The 17,894-nt window shown below is 34.8% G+C and overlaps 1 protein-coding gene across 1 annotated transcript; it reads left to right on the top strand.

Annotated features, from left to right (window-relative positions):
• The first annotated feature begins 5,232 nt into the window (after positions 1–5,232).
• On the top strand, positions 5,233–12,804 carry LOC110801170 (synaptotagmin-5). Its single transcript, XM_022006497.2, has 13 exons — positions 5,233–5,628; positions 5,770–5,874; positions 5,963–6,013; positions 6,117–6,237; positions 7,130–7,251; positions 7,617–7,718; positions 7,941–8,015; positions 9,195–9,274; positions 9,704–9,854; positions 9,927–10,157; positions 10,780–11,073; positions 11,181–11,294; positions 12,292–12,804. The coding sequence occupies exons 1-13, from the start codon at positions 5,524–5,526 to the stop codon at positions 12,436–12,438; spliced, it is 1,698 nt and encodes a 565-aa protein (XP_021862189.2). The 5' UTR covers positions 5,233–5,523; the 3' UTR covers positions 12,439–12,804.
• Positions 12,805–17,894: the final 5,090 nt, after the last annotated feature.

Genomic DNA, 17,894 nt, shown 5'->3' with positions numbered 1-17,894 from the left:
AGTCTTAGGCTCAAGTCCTGCAATTACAGCTGCAAGAAATATACGGTGTGTATTGAAAATTTATCACAATTCACATAATGTGCTATAGGATAGGGGGTACCTGAGGAGCTCGTGGGGGTAGATGAATGGGGGGATGGACTTGTTGCTTGGACAGTGTGCGCAACATAATCTTTGAGTAGAACAGAAGGACGTTTGAGTCGAAAACCATTACCCAAACCGAGTGGAAGGTCACTGGGCATATTTGCATCACCCAACCCTTGTGGAATTGGTTGGGCTTGCTGCCCAATTAAGGGATGTGGCACGAACTCCTGTGCAGATGGAGTGGGAATGTCAGCATGTTAAATACGGGCCTGGGCCGCACCCGTCACCAAGAGAGAGAGTCCACTTAACAAGTCCAAAGGAGGTTCCACCTTAAAACCATATGGCAATAAGTGGAGTAGCCCCTTGGCTTTATTAAGTGTTTAACTCTCTCATCTTTTATCAATGTGGGACTCTCACACGTGATGTTTTCATGGGTCAGATCTTAACACTTCCCCTTACGTGTGAGGTCCCTTTTTCAATATGGGTCACATGTGACGTTTCATGTGTCAGAGTGTCTTTATCACTCCCCCTCACATGGATCCCGTTCCATTGGCCCAGAATATAGTACAGTAAGTTCCCAGCTGTGGGCCTGGCTCTGATACCATGTTAAATACGGGACTGGGCCGCACCCGTCACCAAGAGAGAGAGTCCACTTAACAAGTCCAAAGGAGGTTCCACCTTAAAACCATATGGCAATAAGGGGAGTAGCCCAAGGCCTTATTAAGTGTTTAACCCTCTTTTCTTTTATCAATGTGGGACTCTCACACGTGATGTTTCATGGGTCAGATCTTAACACTTCCCCTCACGTGTGAGGTCCCTTTTCAATATGGGTCACATGTGATGGTTCATGGGCCAGAGTGTCTTTTATCACTCCCCCTCACATGGATCCCGTTCAGTTGGCCCAGAATACAGTACAGTAAGGTCCCAGTTCTGGGCCTGGCTCTGATACCATGTTAAATACGGGCCTGGGCTGCACCCGTCACCAAGAGAGAGAGTCCATTTAACAAGTCCAAAGGAGGTTCCACCTTAAAACCATATGGAAATAAGTGGAGTACCCCCTTGGCCTTATTAAGTGTTTAACTCTCTCGTCTTTTATCAATGTGGGAGTCTCACACGTGATATTTTCATGGGTCAGATCTTAACATCCACAAATATAAAAAACCACCCTCAATAATATAACCAGTAAATAAAAGCATCAAATGTTATTCCACCAAAAAAGTCACTCTCTGCAACTAGTTCGAGCTCAAGTGATAATATACTATATCAATTAATTTTTTTTCATATCGATAAAGATTGAGGACTTATGTACTATATATGAATACGTCGCATGTACGGATTATTCTTTGTGGACCTGATACACAATTATTGTGAACCTAAAGCAAACAGTTTACTCTACGACCCATTTTCATATGTAGTGACCTTTATTGTTCACATAGTGACTAAACACCAACTTTTAGATATAGTAACCATTTTTGAATTAATGTTACCCTATATTTTTAAAAGAGAATCTGACTTAAAATCACATTATTCAAGCACAACATGTACTAATGACACAAATTTGATAATTTTTTCATAATAATTCTAATAAACACGTCGAAATAAATTAGAATCGAGTTGTTAACCTTTTTTACACATGATCCACAATAAATTTAATGTGAACAAGTTCACTTAAGAATTAGTGTGCATGGAGTCCCACATTTATAATTGGTAATGTACTTATGGCCCATTTGTACCAAAATAAAATAAAAATTAAAATGCATATTGCAAATTTGGAAGGGATTGCAAACTCAAAATTTCCGGCCCGGACCTGTCAAAAGAAAAAAGGTATTTGGGCCGGTCAGCCCATGCAATGGATATGCATACTCAAGTTATTGGGCCTATGCTGGTCAAGTGGCCATAACCCAAATCAGTGAAACTGTACTTGGACTCCCAAATTTCTGATACCCCAAACGTAAAAACGTAAGGACCAATAATTTCATTACTCGTAAATCGTAATGCTAAATTGTTTTCATTTCCAACTAGTTAGTATCCGGGTGATATACCAAATATGAGAAAAATGGATCAAATATATTATTATATAACTTATTTTGAGTTTACTTTGTTACATTATAATATATCTTGTTTTGAGTATGCTTTAATAAATCATGTAATGATTAGTAACTCGTAAAAGTAATGACTAATTAATGATGTGAGACTATTAAGAAATGATTTAGATAATTTTTCTAATTATATTCACTTAATATAACTTTTAACGTATAAGAAACAATAACTTAAGTTGTAGCATATTGGTTAAAATATGTGACTAACAAATGAGAGGTCACATATTCGAAACCTATAGCTAACACTTTTTAACGATCAAGAAAGTTATATGACATGTCAAAGATGACGATGCATCATGTCATCGTTATATAGGAAGCGACATGTGGCAGGATGACATTTCTTGCCTTAAGATTTTAATAATAGTATAGATAAATGTTGAGCTTTATCGTTCATAAAATATACTTCTTCATACAACCCTACACAATAGTCACATACGTATTACGTAGTACTTGTATAAAAATAATTTGAGAATGTTTTGAATGATAGTGATTGTCGTCCCTCTTTCTATGAAAGGTTCCAAAGATCAATTGAGTCACATAATACAACTTACCGGCCTCATCCACTATAATCGAGTGGATGAACATGGGAGCTCTACGAGCGAGAGTTTCTCCTTTTAAAAATATAAGTTGACACTTGTATGTTTCATAAATAAAATGTAGCGGAATAAGAAAACAACTCCAGAAAAGATCAATATTATTTTGACAAAAACAAAATAAACAATAAAGTAAAATTAGGAAGAACCTCAAGAAACGACTCACGAGGTAATTCGGATGGAAGAAGTGTTAACAACTAAACAAAATAAACAAAAGGGAAGGGAAGGAACAACAAAAAAAACAGGAATTTTTTTGTCAAGATTATACAATACAAACACTAATCCATACTAGAACCGCCACGTGTAATGTCCTGATAGGCCAAAGGATGATGGGTGGCGATGTGGGATAGCTGCTGGCTGGCAAATGGCAATAATACATTAATACTTGCCTTGAGCTGATATTTTATGAATGTGACATGGACAAGTTTAAACAAAGCATCAAATTCCCTTCACAAAATTTCATGATATGATGCCATATTCTTGTTTCTTTGGGTTGTCTAATTGTCCTTCCTTGTAAAGTGCTTTCTAAATTCTACTTTCTCAGTTCGTTTTTACTCGCAACATTTGAACTTATTAACTTTTCACATATTTTTATCTTAATAATTGTTAATAATTTATATGTAAAATAAGGCATACTAATGTGCGATCTTGTTAAAATTTTCTCAATGTGTATTTCTAAAATATCAACTTTTTATAATATTTGCTGGAAGAAAATTAAATATATTAATGATCTAAGTTGTGTAATAGTATGCGTGAAAATGACTAACATTGCGAGTAAAAACGAACGGAGGAAATATCATTTTAAGGCTAATTTACCTTTTTTTTTATCTTTCATAAAGTAATAAATAAATAAATAAACAAAGAGTTTAAGGGCTTGTTCGATATCAATTTTAGTTTTTAATACAAAATATTAAATTTCTTATTCTGAATGTTTGTTAATGTTTTGAATTTTACAAGCACTATTAATTTATTTGTGATGTCCGATGATTATTTATTTATTTATGCATAACTTTAGAATGTAAAATTAAGATTATGCAAAAAATCTTGCCAACTATTACAAGATCGACTGTTCGATTATCATCAAGAAAACTAAGAAGATTTTTGTGGTGTAGAGAGGGATATATAGGGCAACCGATATGGATGAGATTCGATTCCTTATCGCACGTACTACTCTTATTATAACTTTAACCACCTAAAGTAGTTGGTATCCACGGAAAATTAAGAAGATAATCTTTTTTTTTTTTTTTTGAGGGAAAGAAGATAATCTATTTAGTCTCTTACTTTCATGAGTATGGACTTAACCGATTTAGATAGTTTTTCACTAAAGGGTTTCAGATCACACTCATAATATCAGACATGATAAAATTTCACTATACTGAATCACATTTTCAACGGATTAGGGTCTGTTTGGTAACTCGTTTCAGCTACCTTAAAGGATTAGGCACCTGAAATTTAAGATGCCTGAAATAAATATATGTGTTTGGTATTGTTATTTCAGGAGCTGAAATGAAGAGAAACAGACTGAAATCTAGACGTTACCAAAAGTAACGTCTGGAAATCAGGTGCCTGAAATTCTTTTGTATTCCACCGCTAGCTGGAGATTATTTTACTCATCACTACTTTGGTTTATTTGGCCATGAATCAAGCACTCAAAACCAATGCGGAAATGTCTGACTCATGAATTTGTTAATTAAACAACAAGAGAAAAAAATCCTCAAAGTAGAAGCAGATTATAATGGAGCAAAGATTACAAATTTGATATGTCAAAGTTCCAAAAATTAATCCAAACAAAAGTTTTACCAGTGGAATCATGAATCTACAGAGTACGTTTTTTTTCCATAGAGGAACAGGAGGGAGATAGAATTGAAGGAGACAAGATAACAGAAGGAGATAGATAGTGCTAGTGAGGAGCCGTCACTTGGTAGTTGGGGATATGAGTTGGGCTTACATTTGATTGAAGTGGTTACCCTTTAAAATGATGACTTTGTTTTTTTTAAATAAGTGTATAGATATTCACATTACAATATTTTACTTACAATAAAAATAAAAATAAAATCAAGTTAATTAATCTTGAGTACGAGTATTTAATTTGTAAAGATTTCAGATACTAGTTTTACCAAACGGTTAATGTAAACATTCATCTTATCAGTTTCAGCACCTTATCAGTTTCAGGTATCACCTTATCAGTTTCAGCTACCTTATCAGTTTCAGTTTAATTTCAGTTAGTATTGCCAAACAGAGCCTAAGACGATACAGCTAGTAATATTTTCGAGGAAATGAATTTGTAAATCTCAATGACAACAACAAACCGTCAAACACCATGTGTGATTTGTGGTATAGAAAGGGAAAGTGTTAGCATTTGTGCAAAAAGAAAAAGAGGTGGCAAACTGACAATAGAGGTAACTTCTCCAACAATAAAAACTACTTTTCCCTCGATTGTAAAACTGGAATCTAACCTCAAATTAACTAACTAAACAAACCCAAATTAAAGCTGAATAAAATACCCAACAACCTTCTTTCATAATATTTTGTTTAATCATTAATTTTATTCACATAATCACGTTCGTACATTCTCGCACCATCACACCTTCTCTTTGATTCTGCTTCTTCCTCTCTCTAAAATGCGCATCACCTGTTCGACCAAATGTCCCAATGAACAAAAACATCACTAAAATTCAACCCCCTTTCGAATTCTCAACGTAATCAACCAAAGTAATTGAAACCCATTTGATTAAGCTCAAATTCTGAAAATGGGTTTTGTTATAGGAATTGTTCTTGGTGTTGCTTCTGGTTTTGGATTGATCATGGCTCTTGTTTACTATGGGAACATTCGCGCTAAACGCCGCGCAGATTTGGTCTCTTTCTATCTCTTGCAATTGCAATCAAATTCTACTTATGATGTGTTTTTGTTGCCCAAAATTGATTTTCTTTTTTGTCGTTGTATGGGTATATGTTAAAGTTGGATTCTTTGTTTCTGGTTTTTTTGTTTACTGAAGGCGGCAACAGTGGCTGCTTTCTCTAGGATGACAGTGCAGGATGCAAGAAAATTGCTCACACCTGAGGAATACCCACCTTGGGTTATCTTCCCGCAAATGGAAAAGGTGGTGTACATTGTTTGTAATCTTCTTGTTTTGGAGATTTTGACATGCTTAAATGTTAACTAATAATGTTGGTTTTTGTTTACTGTAGTTAAAATGGCTTAATTCTCAGCTAGAGAAACTGTGGCCTTATATTAATGAAGTAAGTTTATTCACCCTTGTGGTCATTTAAACTGGTCATGTCTATGAATTGTGAATTGTGATTGATTTGGAGATAATAGTGTGAGGTGTGGCTATTTAATTAGGCGGCGTCGGAGTTAATAAAGAGCTCTGTGGAGCCAGTTCTTGAGCAATATAGACCTGTCATCTTAGCCTCCATGACGTTTAAGAAGCTAACTCTTGGGACTGTGGCCCCTCAATTTACAGGTAGTGTGCTGATTATGAATTTGTGAAAACTTTGTGGCTGATATTTTAATCTTTTGTAAATAAGAGAGGGGGAGATGTTGGTGAACTTGTTACTTGATTGAAGTTTTGCAGTGTAAATTGGAAAACCAAATGGACTGTAGTTTTAATTTGAGATAGTTGAAATTTTCATCATTTGATGAGGTGCTTATTGAGAAGTAGTTGACACTTTGGAAAATTTAGCAATTAGCTGAAAGTATCCAACTATTTGCAACCTACTTAAGGAAGAATTACAATTATATATTCTTTAAATGAGCATCTCATTACTTCCTCTAGCCACCAGAAAAATATCAGCAATGAGAACGCTAAGGAATAATTGTAGTCTCTTCAATGTTGGAAGCTCTTGAATGCTTGATCATGAAAATCTTAGAGAAACTAAGCAGTGTTTTGACATTCCAGATTTTATGCATGAATTATCTGGAGGAAATCATATGTTTCTTTGGTCTATTATTGTGCCCGTTTAAACAATTGATACATAACATCTTTTGTTTTCTAGTTTTAATCCTGACGAATGTTGTAATTTTTTGTTGAGTGTTGAATGTATCGGCAGCTGTTCTAAGTGAAAGTGCCTAAGAAATACAGAGTATCATGCATTCATGCTAGCTCTATTGCACAAATAACTGATAAGCCTATGGTAGAGAACTTGAGGGTATGTGTAGTCTTGACCATTTTCGGAGTAAAGACTGAAACTTAAGACCCTCAATGAAAATGTGGCATAGCGTTGTTTTTAAGGGTCCTTATCTGATATTGGTTCTTAATTGTTAAAAGATGTGCTAGGGGAATATAACAAGTTAGACACTCGTACTTTATAGCTGAACCTTTTTTTTCCCCAATGTGTAATGATTTTGGTTTCCAGGAATCTGCATTATTGATAGTGACCCTGGGGAGATAATCATGGAAATGGAAGTCCAGTGGGATGGTAATCCAAACATTGTGCTTGATGTGAAAACTCATGTTGGTGTTGCACTGCCTATACAGGTACATGAAACCTCTTTAACTCTTCTTTGCTGTAAGAATAGTTTAGGATGAATTTATGTGTTGTTATATACTGAATACACTACTGAATACACCGAGATTCTGATTGACAGATGCATTAAATTGCTGATGTATAGCATACATCTTCACTGTTCCCTCCAATTTATATTAAAAGAGAGTTAGGAAAGCAAGATTCAGAAATTTTAGAACCAGACTTTGTGATGAATGACCCTTATCTTGTTTTCAGAGATCGATTATTGCTTCATTAAAATCTTCTGCGGATCTACTTTCTTTCTAGCTTGGACTTTTTATTGTACTGATATAATTTCACCACTAACTCACTGATGTTTTATTATTGTTGTCTGTAGGTTAAGAATATAGGATTTACAGGGCTTTTCAGGATAATTTTCAAGCCTCTCGTGGACGAGTTTCCTTGTTTTGGTGCTGTATCTTATTCTCTAAGAAAAAAGGTGTGGGACTATTGTTTTTGATATCATATATTCGATTATCCTGTCTTTTCTGTAAGGGCTTTATCCTGCATGCCATTCACAATTAAATGAGAAATGGTGTGCATCTTTATCAAAGAGAAACAGAAATCAGCATTTTAAAAAATTTAGATCAAAACTCAAAGGTGTTGCACTTATCAGCTCCACTGGTTCTGTCAGTTGACCTATTCCTTTTATTGAATGCAGAAAGACTTGGATTTCACACTTAAAGTTATAGGTGGTGACATGTCCATTGTTCCAGGGCTTTCTGATTCCATTGATGTAAGAATTTTTATTTTTTATTTTTAGTTCTTTTACACAATATGCTTGTTGATGTAGAAACATTTATTTACACCCTGCTGTGATTTACAAATTGTGTTGCTTAAGTGTTCTTTTTATATGGTATTTTCTCAACTGGAATTTTTAGTCATGCATGTATAGGGTTCCTAGATTGGTTTAAGTGATAATTTGTTGAATGGCCTTGTATTCATTTGGAAGAGAAAAAGAAAGAGAAATTTCTTGGTTACTTCACTTGGCAAATTTATTGAACTGTGTAGGATACAGTTTTATGGAAACCTACCTTCATATATTCTTGTGTAATGCTCCACCTGTATCACGACTTGAACATCGAGAGAAAGTTACAATATCTTCCTTTCCTGCATGTTGGAGTCAAGCCTCAAGCTACATTTGTTACCTTTTTTGTCGACCACTTCTTTAACATGCCATCAGTAGCCCTATACTTCTGCTTATATGATGTCAAGATTGACAACTATCTTTTTTCCCCAACTTAACTAGGGATAAGCGTTGTACAGGACAAACTTCAGAGGTCATTCCAATTGCAGGGGCCACACTCCTTGCATTGTTCATATTGTTTACATTGTTGTATTTAGTTCCTATTGTTTCTTCACAATCCTAACTATACCATATCCCGTGCCTCTGACGGGCTCACACAGTCGAACCTAAAAGGATAAAAGCATGCAAGTAGAAATGGCTTTAGTGAGATTTAACTCTGGGAAGTGATCTACCTAGATTGTGAAGTAGAAAACAATTTCCTAATTTTTTTTGATGATGATCCCAGCTTAGAGGTTGTTTCTGTTAGAGCTTAGATAGAATTACATATCATGTGTGCAACTTTGCAAATATGCATAGAAAAGGTTATAGTGAGACATTCTGTTCAACCCTTATCATTGCTAAATGTTTCCTTATCAGGCTGATCATAAGTTCATAACTCTTTTAACTCTGTTGTAACAGTTTTAAGTTCTCATCATTTTTTCCATTCCCTTAAATTTCATTATTTTATCATTTACATTACTCCGTATTAATTTATTGTCCCCTCAAAAATAAATAAATATAGGACCTATACCTTTTCTTTACACTTTTACTTTTAAGTCACTGCGGTGGACGGCCTGTAACAAATGTCAACTTTAAGTATTTAGAATTATTCTGGCATTTAATTTGCAGAATATGATAAGAGATGCTATAGAAGATTCTATAACGTGGCCAGTTCGCAAGATAATACCAATTATACCTGGAGATTACAGGCAAGTGATGTTTCTTCTCATTGTTTTTTTTGAAGGCTTTATCTACATTTCCTTGTTTTTATATGCGGAGTATGCTTTTCTAATTCTTAGTATGACCCTTGTCACTGATAATTCAAATAGAGAAATAAGGATATGCCAGAATGACCGATGACTTTCAGAGAATTGCCGAAATGAAAACATCCATCTTTTGTCTAGTGTCATTATAGCCAACTATAAAGTTCAAGAGACATTATCTAAGATAGTAAGGTGTTATATTTAGAGTTGACCATAATATGGGCAGAAAATAAAAAATAAAATTTGAAAGTAAATATTGAATATTTGGAGGGGAATGTGCTTTGTAGGAAGCTGAGTTGATGAGGCAGAGTATAGCAAATAAAAATAATAGTTGGCAGATGATTAACTTTTATATTTGGCCTTTTTTTGGCACAGTGACTTGGAACTGAAGCCTCGTGGAATTTTAGAGGTGAAGCTGGTTCAAGCCAAAGACTTGTCAAATAAAGACCTCATTGGGAAGTCTGATCCTTTTGCTTCCTTATTCATACGTCCACTACGCAACAGAACCAAAAAAAGCAAAACGATTGTAAGTTTATGCCCTTTTCTCTAATTTATCTTAACTTTTTACATCTTGGATGACATCATAACTTTTTTTCAGAACAATCAACTGAATCCAATATGGAACGAGACTTTTGACTTCGTAGTTGAGGATCCATCCACACAACATTTGACTCTTAGAGTCTACGATGATGAAGGGCTTCAGCCTCCTCAACTCATTGGTTGTGCACATATACCAATCAATGTGCTGGAGCCTGGTAAAGTGAAAATTGAATGGTTGACTCTAGTTAAGGACTTAGAGGTCCAAAGGGATACAAAATATAGAGGTCAGGTAAGGAACCTGTTTTACAAATTATTCTTGATTTCCTTTTAAGTTTTTGTATACCTGCACAGGATAAGAATGTCAGAGAAAACAAATGGAAATGAAAATAACAAGTACCTTAAGAAGTAAAAAATAGAAGAGATTTTCAATATTGCTAGATTATATCATCGATCATTGGTGATGTTAACTGTTTCCTTATGTTTGATGCTGTGTTCTGCTACCCAAGAACTTGCAGAATTCATTTTATTGGAAGAGAATTCCAAATTCTGTAATATTTTTGTGACATGCATTTCATGGTCTATAACCCTATACTTTTATTCTGTCCATTTATTAACAACTTTATTTTGAGGTGTAAGTCTGTATAATATAGCTCAAATTCCTTATCTAATAAGCTGTATTTGCTATATCCAACTATCAAAGTATAGTGAGTGAGAATGGAATTATTTGGTTAGAAATAACTTGATGATAATACGCAAAAAATTAATTAGTAGCAGTGTTCCATTTCTTTTAGTTCTTTCTTCTCAAATGTTTTTCGTTTTCTTTACTTCTTTTTTTAACCTGTTGGTGGGGCTAATAAGAGAGGTTTGACAAAGAGGTCACTTAACCTTCCTTTGGGTTTTTTGTTGTGCAGGTTAATCTTGAGCTCTTATATTGTCCATTTGGCACTGAAAATCAGATTCTAAATCCTTTTTCCTCTAATGTGCCGTTGACGAACGTGGAGAGAGTCTTGAAAGACACAACTGACGATGATGTGAGTGATATTGAAAGAAAAACCAGTGAAAAGAAGCACGAGGTCATCCTTAGAGGGGTACTTTCTGTAACAGTAGTATCTGCAGAAAATTTGCCAGTTATGGACCTGACTGGAAAGTCTGACCCGTATGTGGTCGTGTCAATGAAGAAGGCAGGAACAAAAGTGAAAACTAGGGTATATTTTCATAACTAATCACTGTGCCTTAACTTATGACTTGCAGTTGGATTGTTTATCAGAAATTGTTAAATTGATGCTTGATCTTTCCCTTTATTCAATTTCAGGTGCTAAATGAAACTCTAAATCCAGTTTGGAACCAAACTTTTGACTTTGTTGTGGAGGATGCTTTGCACGAATTGCTTATTTTTGAGGTGTATGATCATGACACAATTGGAAAGGTAACTTCCTTAACCTTGATTTGACCATTTCCTCTTCTTGTGTACAACTAGTTTATTACAATCATGACTAGGGAGGCAGGGACATCTACAATTGTACATATTGCTTGCTTGCAAGTCGCAAGTCTCAAACACCTTACCCTATCTGCAGACAAAGAAGAAAAAGACTAGTTGATTTATGATAATATTATACTCTGTACTTCACAAACTAGAGATCATAAACTTAAAAGACACCCTTAATGCTGTTTATCTGAAATAAAATGTGGTCTACCTTGATTTAAAGCTATCATACTATACTATAGTAACTATACCCTGCTACCTCTAACGGCATGAGAGGGGAATGATAGCCTATCTCTCTCCCTTTCACTAAATACTACACCATTAGTATGAAGAGTCTTCCCTTCAATCCTTCCTAGAAGAGTAGAATGTGTATTGCAGGGTAGGATACGGATGGAGTTGGTAGAAGCTAATAGTTGAATGTGTTGGTCTGTTCCAATGTATAAAAAGGCTCAAGGCGCAACAAGGCGATTTGGAGTTCCCAGCGCCTTAGGCGCGCCTCGGTGCGCCTCATTGAAGTGAGGCGCCCTAATAAAAAGTAAAAAAATGGTGTGCCTTGGTAGGTGCGCCTTTTTTGCGCCTTTTTGCGCCTCAAAGTGCGCCTCATCGAAATCGCCTTGCGCCTCAGAGCCTAGGTGCGCCTTTTTATACACTGGTCTGTTCGTATTGAATTTTTCTTGCAAATAATTCCTCTTTGGTTAGTAATAAAGTTTAACTCGGCACGCACTGCCCCTATAAGCTCTACTACACAGTTGCAAAAGGCATATTTCTCTTTACAGAAGTTGTCTGCGTTTCTTATGTGTTGTAAAGCTCTTTCATGTATTCGGTCAAGTTGTCAATTCGAAATGTTTCTGTTATTGATGTTAATTTGCTGTTTCCATCTGCAGCAAATTTAGTGACTCTTTGCAAAACCCTAATATATAAATGTGGTGTAATATTGCAGAATTATATGGGAAGATACATCATGACACTGACTAGAGTATTGCTGGAAGGGGATCTGTACGATGTCTTTGATCTAGACGGAACAAAATCTGGGAGGTTAGCCTTGAATCTCAAATGGACTCCTCAGCCAATTATGAGGGATGTTTAAGTAGGATAATTAGCATGAATGCATGATGATGCTGTAAAAAACTTGGTTGAAAGGGTAAATAGGAGTCAATTGTGTTCTTCCATTTCCCTCTCGGGTTTGAGCAGGATATGCACTCAACTTGAAGAATATATCACAGTTTACTGCTGTATATGTAATGACCAGAGACATCAACACCGAGCACATAGCGGAATTCTGTACATAGGCCATGTAATTAGAGCTTTTGTTTTATTAGTCCTATCATCCTATGTTAAGGTGTTCTATCTGATTTCCAAAACTTGTATATTCGTTCATATTTCATAAGCTTATTTCGCAATTCTTTCGTAAGATTATAGACTCAATACATATCCATCAACAAAATTTATGGTACACTCATATTTTATTGATTCCTTACCAACAAAATCAAAGAAAGGAAAAGACATAGAGATGAAGAACATCAACAATTTGGGCATAAACCAGGCGTGCATGAGTAGAAGACTGAAATTGTATCATAAAACCTATTAGAATTCTTGAGATGACATATCGTACACACTCATATCATCCCCACGAGTTGCGTCCTTAACTCCTTACCCCAAAACTCGTTTGAATTATCGACAGAGACAGACTACGTTAGTGTTTCATTGGCAATTAATGCCTTTGGAATATGAACGCACTCGCTTGCATTTCCATCATACTGACAATTGACATCAGTTTCAGATCTCTAAATATACCGTCATTGTTACAGAATAAATAACACTTCAACAAGCAAAAGCAAAGAGCCCTAAATCCTAATGCTAAACTTTTGTTTGCTTATATTGTCAGTAGAAATCCTAAAGCATTTAATGAGCATTGACAAATCAACAGTATCTACCAATTGAGGTTGGCATGAGTGGTTAAGGGCCCCTTGCTCCTTAACCAAGGTCTCGGGTTCGAGCCTTGGGAATGGAAAAAATCTCAACTGGGAGGGATATGATGCTGCCCATCGAGGTACCCATGCAAACTCCCACGGGAGATTACCTCGCCGAAGGCGGTGGGAACTCCTCGTAGTAGAACCAAAAAAAAAAAAAAAAAAACAAATCAACAGTATCTCTACTACCATCTCATTAACAACATTATCAGCCATGCCAAGGAATTTTCCCACCATTTTCTTCCCCTTACTAGGAGTGGCAGAAAGTGCATTAACATAATAACCCAAAATCGCATAAAATTCTTCAGGCAATGAGACGATCTCATTATTACGGAAAACAAACACATGGTGGTCCGGATCCCAAAAGTTCAGGCAGCATGAATAAAGCTAAAGTCCATTTTTATTTGTTGTAATCCTAAAAAAGCATCCAAAGCATATTCTTTCAGCAATATTTTTTCAGTAGGAGCAAACGAGCGAAGCCACTTGCTAACAACAGATTTCAGGGAAACAGAGGGAACAGGAGTTGACATGATAACAACAAAAGCAAAAGTGCACAAACACAATCAATAGCAATGCAAGGGTGAAGACTAATGAGGACCGTGACCTCTATTTATACCTATGCAAAGCAGAACCTAAGTAAGTTTGAAACAGATTTGCAATTCGAATTTCTGCAGAATAAGGAAACCAGCGCCAGAATTTTCTAGCGCTTAGGAATGGCAATGGATCGGACTCGGGTCGGATGTAGTAAACTCCGAATCCGATCCATTTAAAATTCGGACTCCAAAATTGCATCCATATCCAAATACATTTAAAATTCGGACTCCAAAATTGCATCCATATCCATATCCATATCCGAATCCGAATCCATATCCATATCCGAATCCTAATCCATATATATATATCCATATCCATATCCAAATATGAACCATGCGTTAACTTTACTTACATAAAACTTGTATTTTTTTTAATTCTAAAATAAATTATAAATCCTATTTCTCGTTTGCCAAAATCTAATGAGTTTATAATAAATTAATAAATTACAAACATATGCACTTTAATTAAATATATTAGATTAAATCGGGAACTTCCTTTAAAAAAAATTATGTACGAAAAGTAATACACTTTGAAATAATATCGGGTAGCGATTTGGATTCAGATTCGTGACATGCCAGATTCAACAGATACTTACCTACTTAGGGTATGCATTTTTTACACCTTCATTTAATCAAATAATTGTTATTCTTCGTGTGCTCTTTAATCATTCTTGTAGAATATTTTTAAATTGCCAGGTTGGCAGAGCCGGAAGGTTCGTGACAAAATGGTTGGCCATTAAATTTGTCTCTACTGCCTCTGACTCTGATGTTCTTTATTAGGTTCGAAAATTCATGGTTTTCGTTTTTCTTTTTCCCAAGTGTTGAAACCTTGAAAGCACCCAAAAAGAGAAGTTATCTCTATTGATTTTATCTACCTTGTTGAAACCATGTGTGGGACCGATTCTCAACTAGTATAAATTAGCGGTCAGAATCTCACATAAGCCAACAGTTAGGCATATAATATTTGAAAGTTTAGAGTCGCCACCCTATTTTATCCGATAGAAACTGGATTTTTAAAATCATCATTTTCAAGGGATAAATAATTATTTAATGAAAAATAAATTTTCGAAAACAATGATGGCTCCACAAAATAAAAGGCATTTTTCCTATGAAATCTGGTCTTTTGAAATCAAAGATTAAGGTCCAGGGTATAAGTTAGGAAGATCAAACGTCTGGAACTCGTTTATCCCTCTGTTCTAAGAACAGACTCCTACTAATGCATAATGTCACATAATTTGCAAGTAGTCAAACACACTCATATGCAATATGATATAATACATGCATTGCATATGATATAATACATGCATTGCATATGATATAATACATGCACGAGGAGATAAATCTGGTGATGTGGGTTTGAGCATTGAAGTTTCCCTACGTACCGTTTAACGTGGGATTTGAATCTATTCCCGGATCAAAACCCTATGTAGTTCTCACATGTGTCCCTTCTTATGTGGTCAATTCCAATGGGTGAAGGGAAAGAGAGTGTTGAATAACTCAAAAGAAGGTTGGTAATAGGTCTTTAACTGACTTGCTTTTGGGAATCAAATCTCTTCATTAAGGTTGTGGACATCACCCTACTTAGTGACACCATAAAATTCTTATGTGAAAAACAACTCAACGATAAAATGCATCCCGATTGACGACTTTTGGATTGACTTGTTTCTAAAAAGAAAGTTGTTTTCAATTTTGTGAGAAATTATTCTTGTTTTATTGGCTATTAAATTTTGTGGGAAATACAAAGTTGAATTTTGTGGGAAATTATTCTTGTTTTACAGGCTATTCAATTTTCATGCTTTACAATGCTCTATATTTATAGTAACACAATGTTGGTTGATTCCACCACTACAATACTCTAGACTAATCTACTTTCTTCCCTTTGTAGATAGTTCTAGGTCCTTCTACTCTTAGATATTTTATTGGAGAGTCTTGATATTTTATTACATGTTTCTAGATTTTGGTTTTTAACAGTTTTGATTGGGCAGTTTACTCTAGCAATATTTGTAATCCTGCAAGTCAGATTTCATTGTAATTTCACATTATGTGCGTAGACTCATAATTTTTTGGCCGTTTCTATAGACTGTAGTCACTAGGTAATGTGGAGGATTGCTAAACCTCAAGTGACTTGTGTCCATGTGGACACAAGTGACTCAAATACAATTATTTTTAGTACCAACACAGCATATGTCAGTACCAATAACACAAATAATTTTTATTGGTACTTCTTAGCAATGTATTGGTATACTAATACCATACTAGTCTTAGTACCAATACCAAATTAGCGGGTAACAATTACAAGCCACTTATGTCCATGGACACAAGTCACTTTAAGCCAAAACTTTCTCAGGTAATGTGTTGATTTAATGAATTCTGTTGGAGATAAAGTAACCTCTGAATCCAAAGAACTACAACACGCCAAATCTTTTGCAATTAAGTTTCAGATTGAATACAAAGTAGTAGTTTACAGAAGGTTGGCATAAATTTGAAATGAAGTGTCAAATTGAAATTGCATTTCAATAGAACTGGTTCATTCACATAAGCGAAGTCTTGACATCTATTACTATATACTAAAAGAGACACCAGGAATGACACGTGTCAATTTCTGATGCGATTTTTTCCCGCCAAAAATTACTTTCCCAAAAAAGTTTATCTTTTTTATTTTATTTTTATTCTCTACCTTTTTTTTATAAACTACTCATTATTTATGTATGGAAACAAATTTTAGTTTATAAATTATGGAAATAATAGATACGACGTAATAATAATTATTCTAAATTGGTAATATTTTAGTCAAATCGCTATATTAATAATGAAAAATATATCACTCAATATTTTGGTCAAATTGTCGTATTAGCATTTTAAGTATGCATATTAGATGAATAAATTTAAACGAGTATGTTAAAAATGTTATAACTATGCAGTAGTTTGGGAGATATTCAGTTAAATATTTTTTGAAAAAATATATCAAAATCCGTGCGTGCACGGGATCTAATCTAGTTTTAACTAAATCTGGTACAAGAACGATGACCGCATATTGTGCAATTGAATCACTTGTACTTCTTTTCTTTCTCTGTTGATTGTGTTTGTTTGTATATTTCCTCCACATATGTAGTATATTTTGGTGTGTCAATATTTAGTGTTTTGGTAACGTAATTTGAAAAAAAAATAATTATGAATCATACATCTAAAGACATCTTAATTGGATAAGTTTGTTATATGTTGAGTTCAGGAATGATAAGTTTGTATGAATGTTTTTGGACAAGGCGCCATGAAAATACAACGAAAATCAATATAAAAATCTCTGAGTTAAGTATAACGTTGGGGTCTTACCTTTTATATTTTCACCGTTTGGGACATAAACCTTTTTCTTTTCACTGTTTGAGACCTATTATTAACTTTCCGGTCAAAACTAACCCAAGCAAACAAAAGGTTAGTCCCCTTGGTTAAAAGTTCAATCCCCTTGTAAATATTCCACGTGTCAGCTACCGATTGGTTTGTATGTAAATCATTGTTAACTATTAACCAATGAGCAATCCGTGGACTATGGACCATGGTGCACATAGAGCATGGTGCACCATGTGCACCAAAAGAACACATGTGCATAAACAAAAGAACATGACACTATGACAAAAGAACATGCAATATAATGTTTTACTTTTTTGTTATAAAAAATCACAATTTATTAAAAATATAAAAAAATATATGTCGATGTTCTTTTAACTTAACCAGATGTTCTTTTAATTATATACTAATGTTCTTAAGGTGCACCATGCTCTATGTGCACCATGGTCCATCTCACTGGCGGATCTAGTGTGTAGGGAGTGGGGTCACTTGACCCCACTTGGCCAAAAAAATTACATAATTTTAGTTAATTTTAGACTAATTTGTATTAAAAAGTATCTAATTTAGTTAATTTTTCAGTAATTTTGTAATAGTGACCCCACTTAGTACAATTTCTGGATCCGCCAGTGGTCCACCTT

The sequence above is a fragment of the Spinacia oleracea genome, chromosome 1 (genome assembly GCF_020520425.1).
Source record: "Spinacia oleracea cultivar Varoflay chromosome 1, BTI_SOV_V1, whole genome shotgun sequence".
Classification (NCBI taxonomy): Eukaryota; Viridiplantae; Streptophyta; class Magnoliopsida; order Caryophyllales; family Amaranthaceae; genus Spinacia; species Spinacia oleracea.
Note: the sequence above shows the minus strand (reverse complement) of the source record. Positions and strands in the feature narration are given on the sequence as shown.

Coding starts and splice junctions, on each gene's coding strand:
- LOC110801170 (XM_022006497.2), top strand. CDS start 5,524: ATGGGTTTTGTTATAGGAATTGTTCTTGGTGTTGCTTCTGGTTTTGGA. Junction 6,238..7,129: donor TGTGGCCCCTCAATTTACAG/GTAGTGTGCTGA, acceptor TTTGGTTTCCAG/GAATCTGCATTATTGATAGT. Junction 7,252..7,616: donor GTGTTGCACTGCCTATACAG/GTACATGAAACC, acceptor TGTTGTCTGTAG/GTTAAGAATATAGGATTTAC.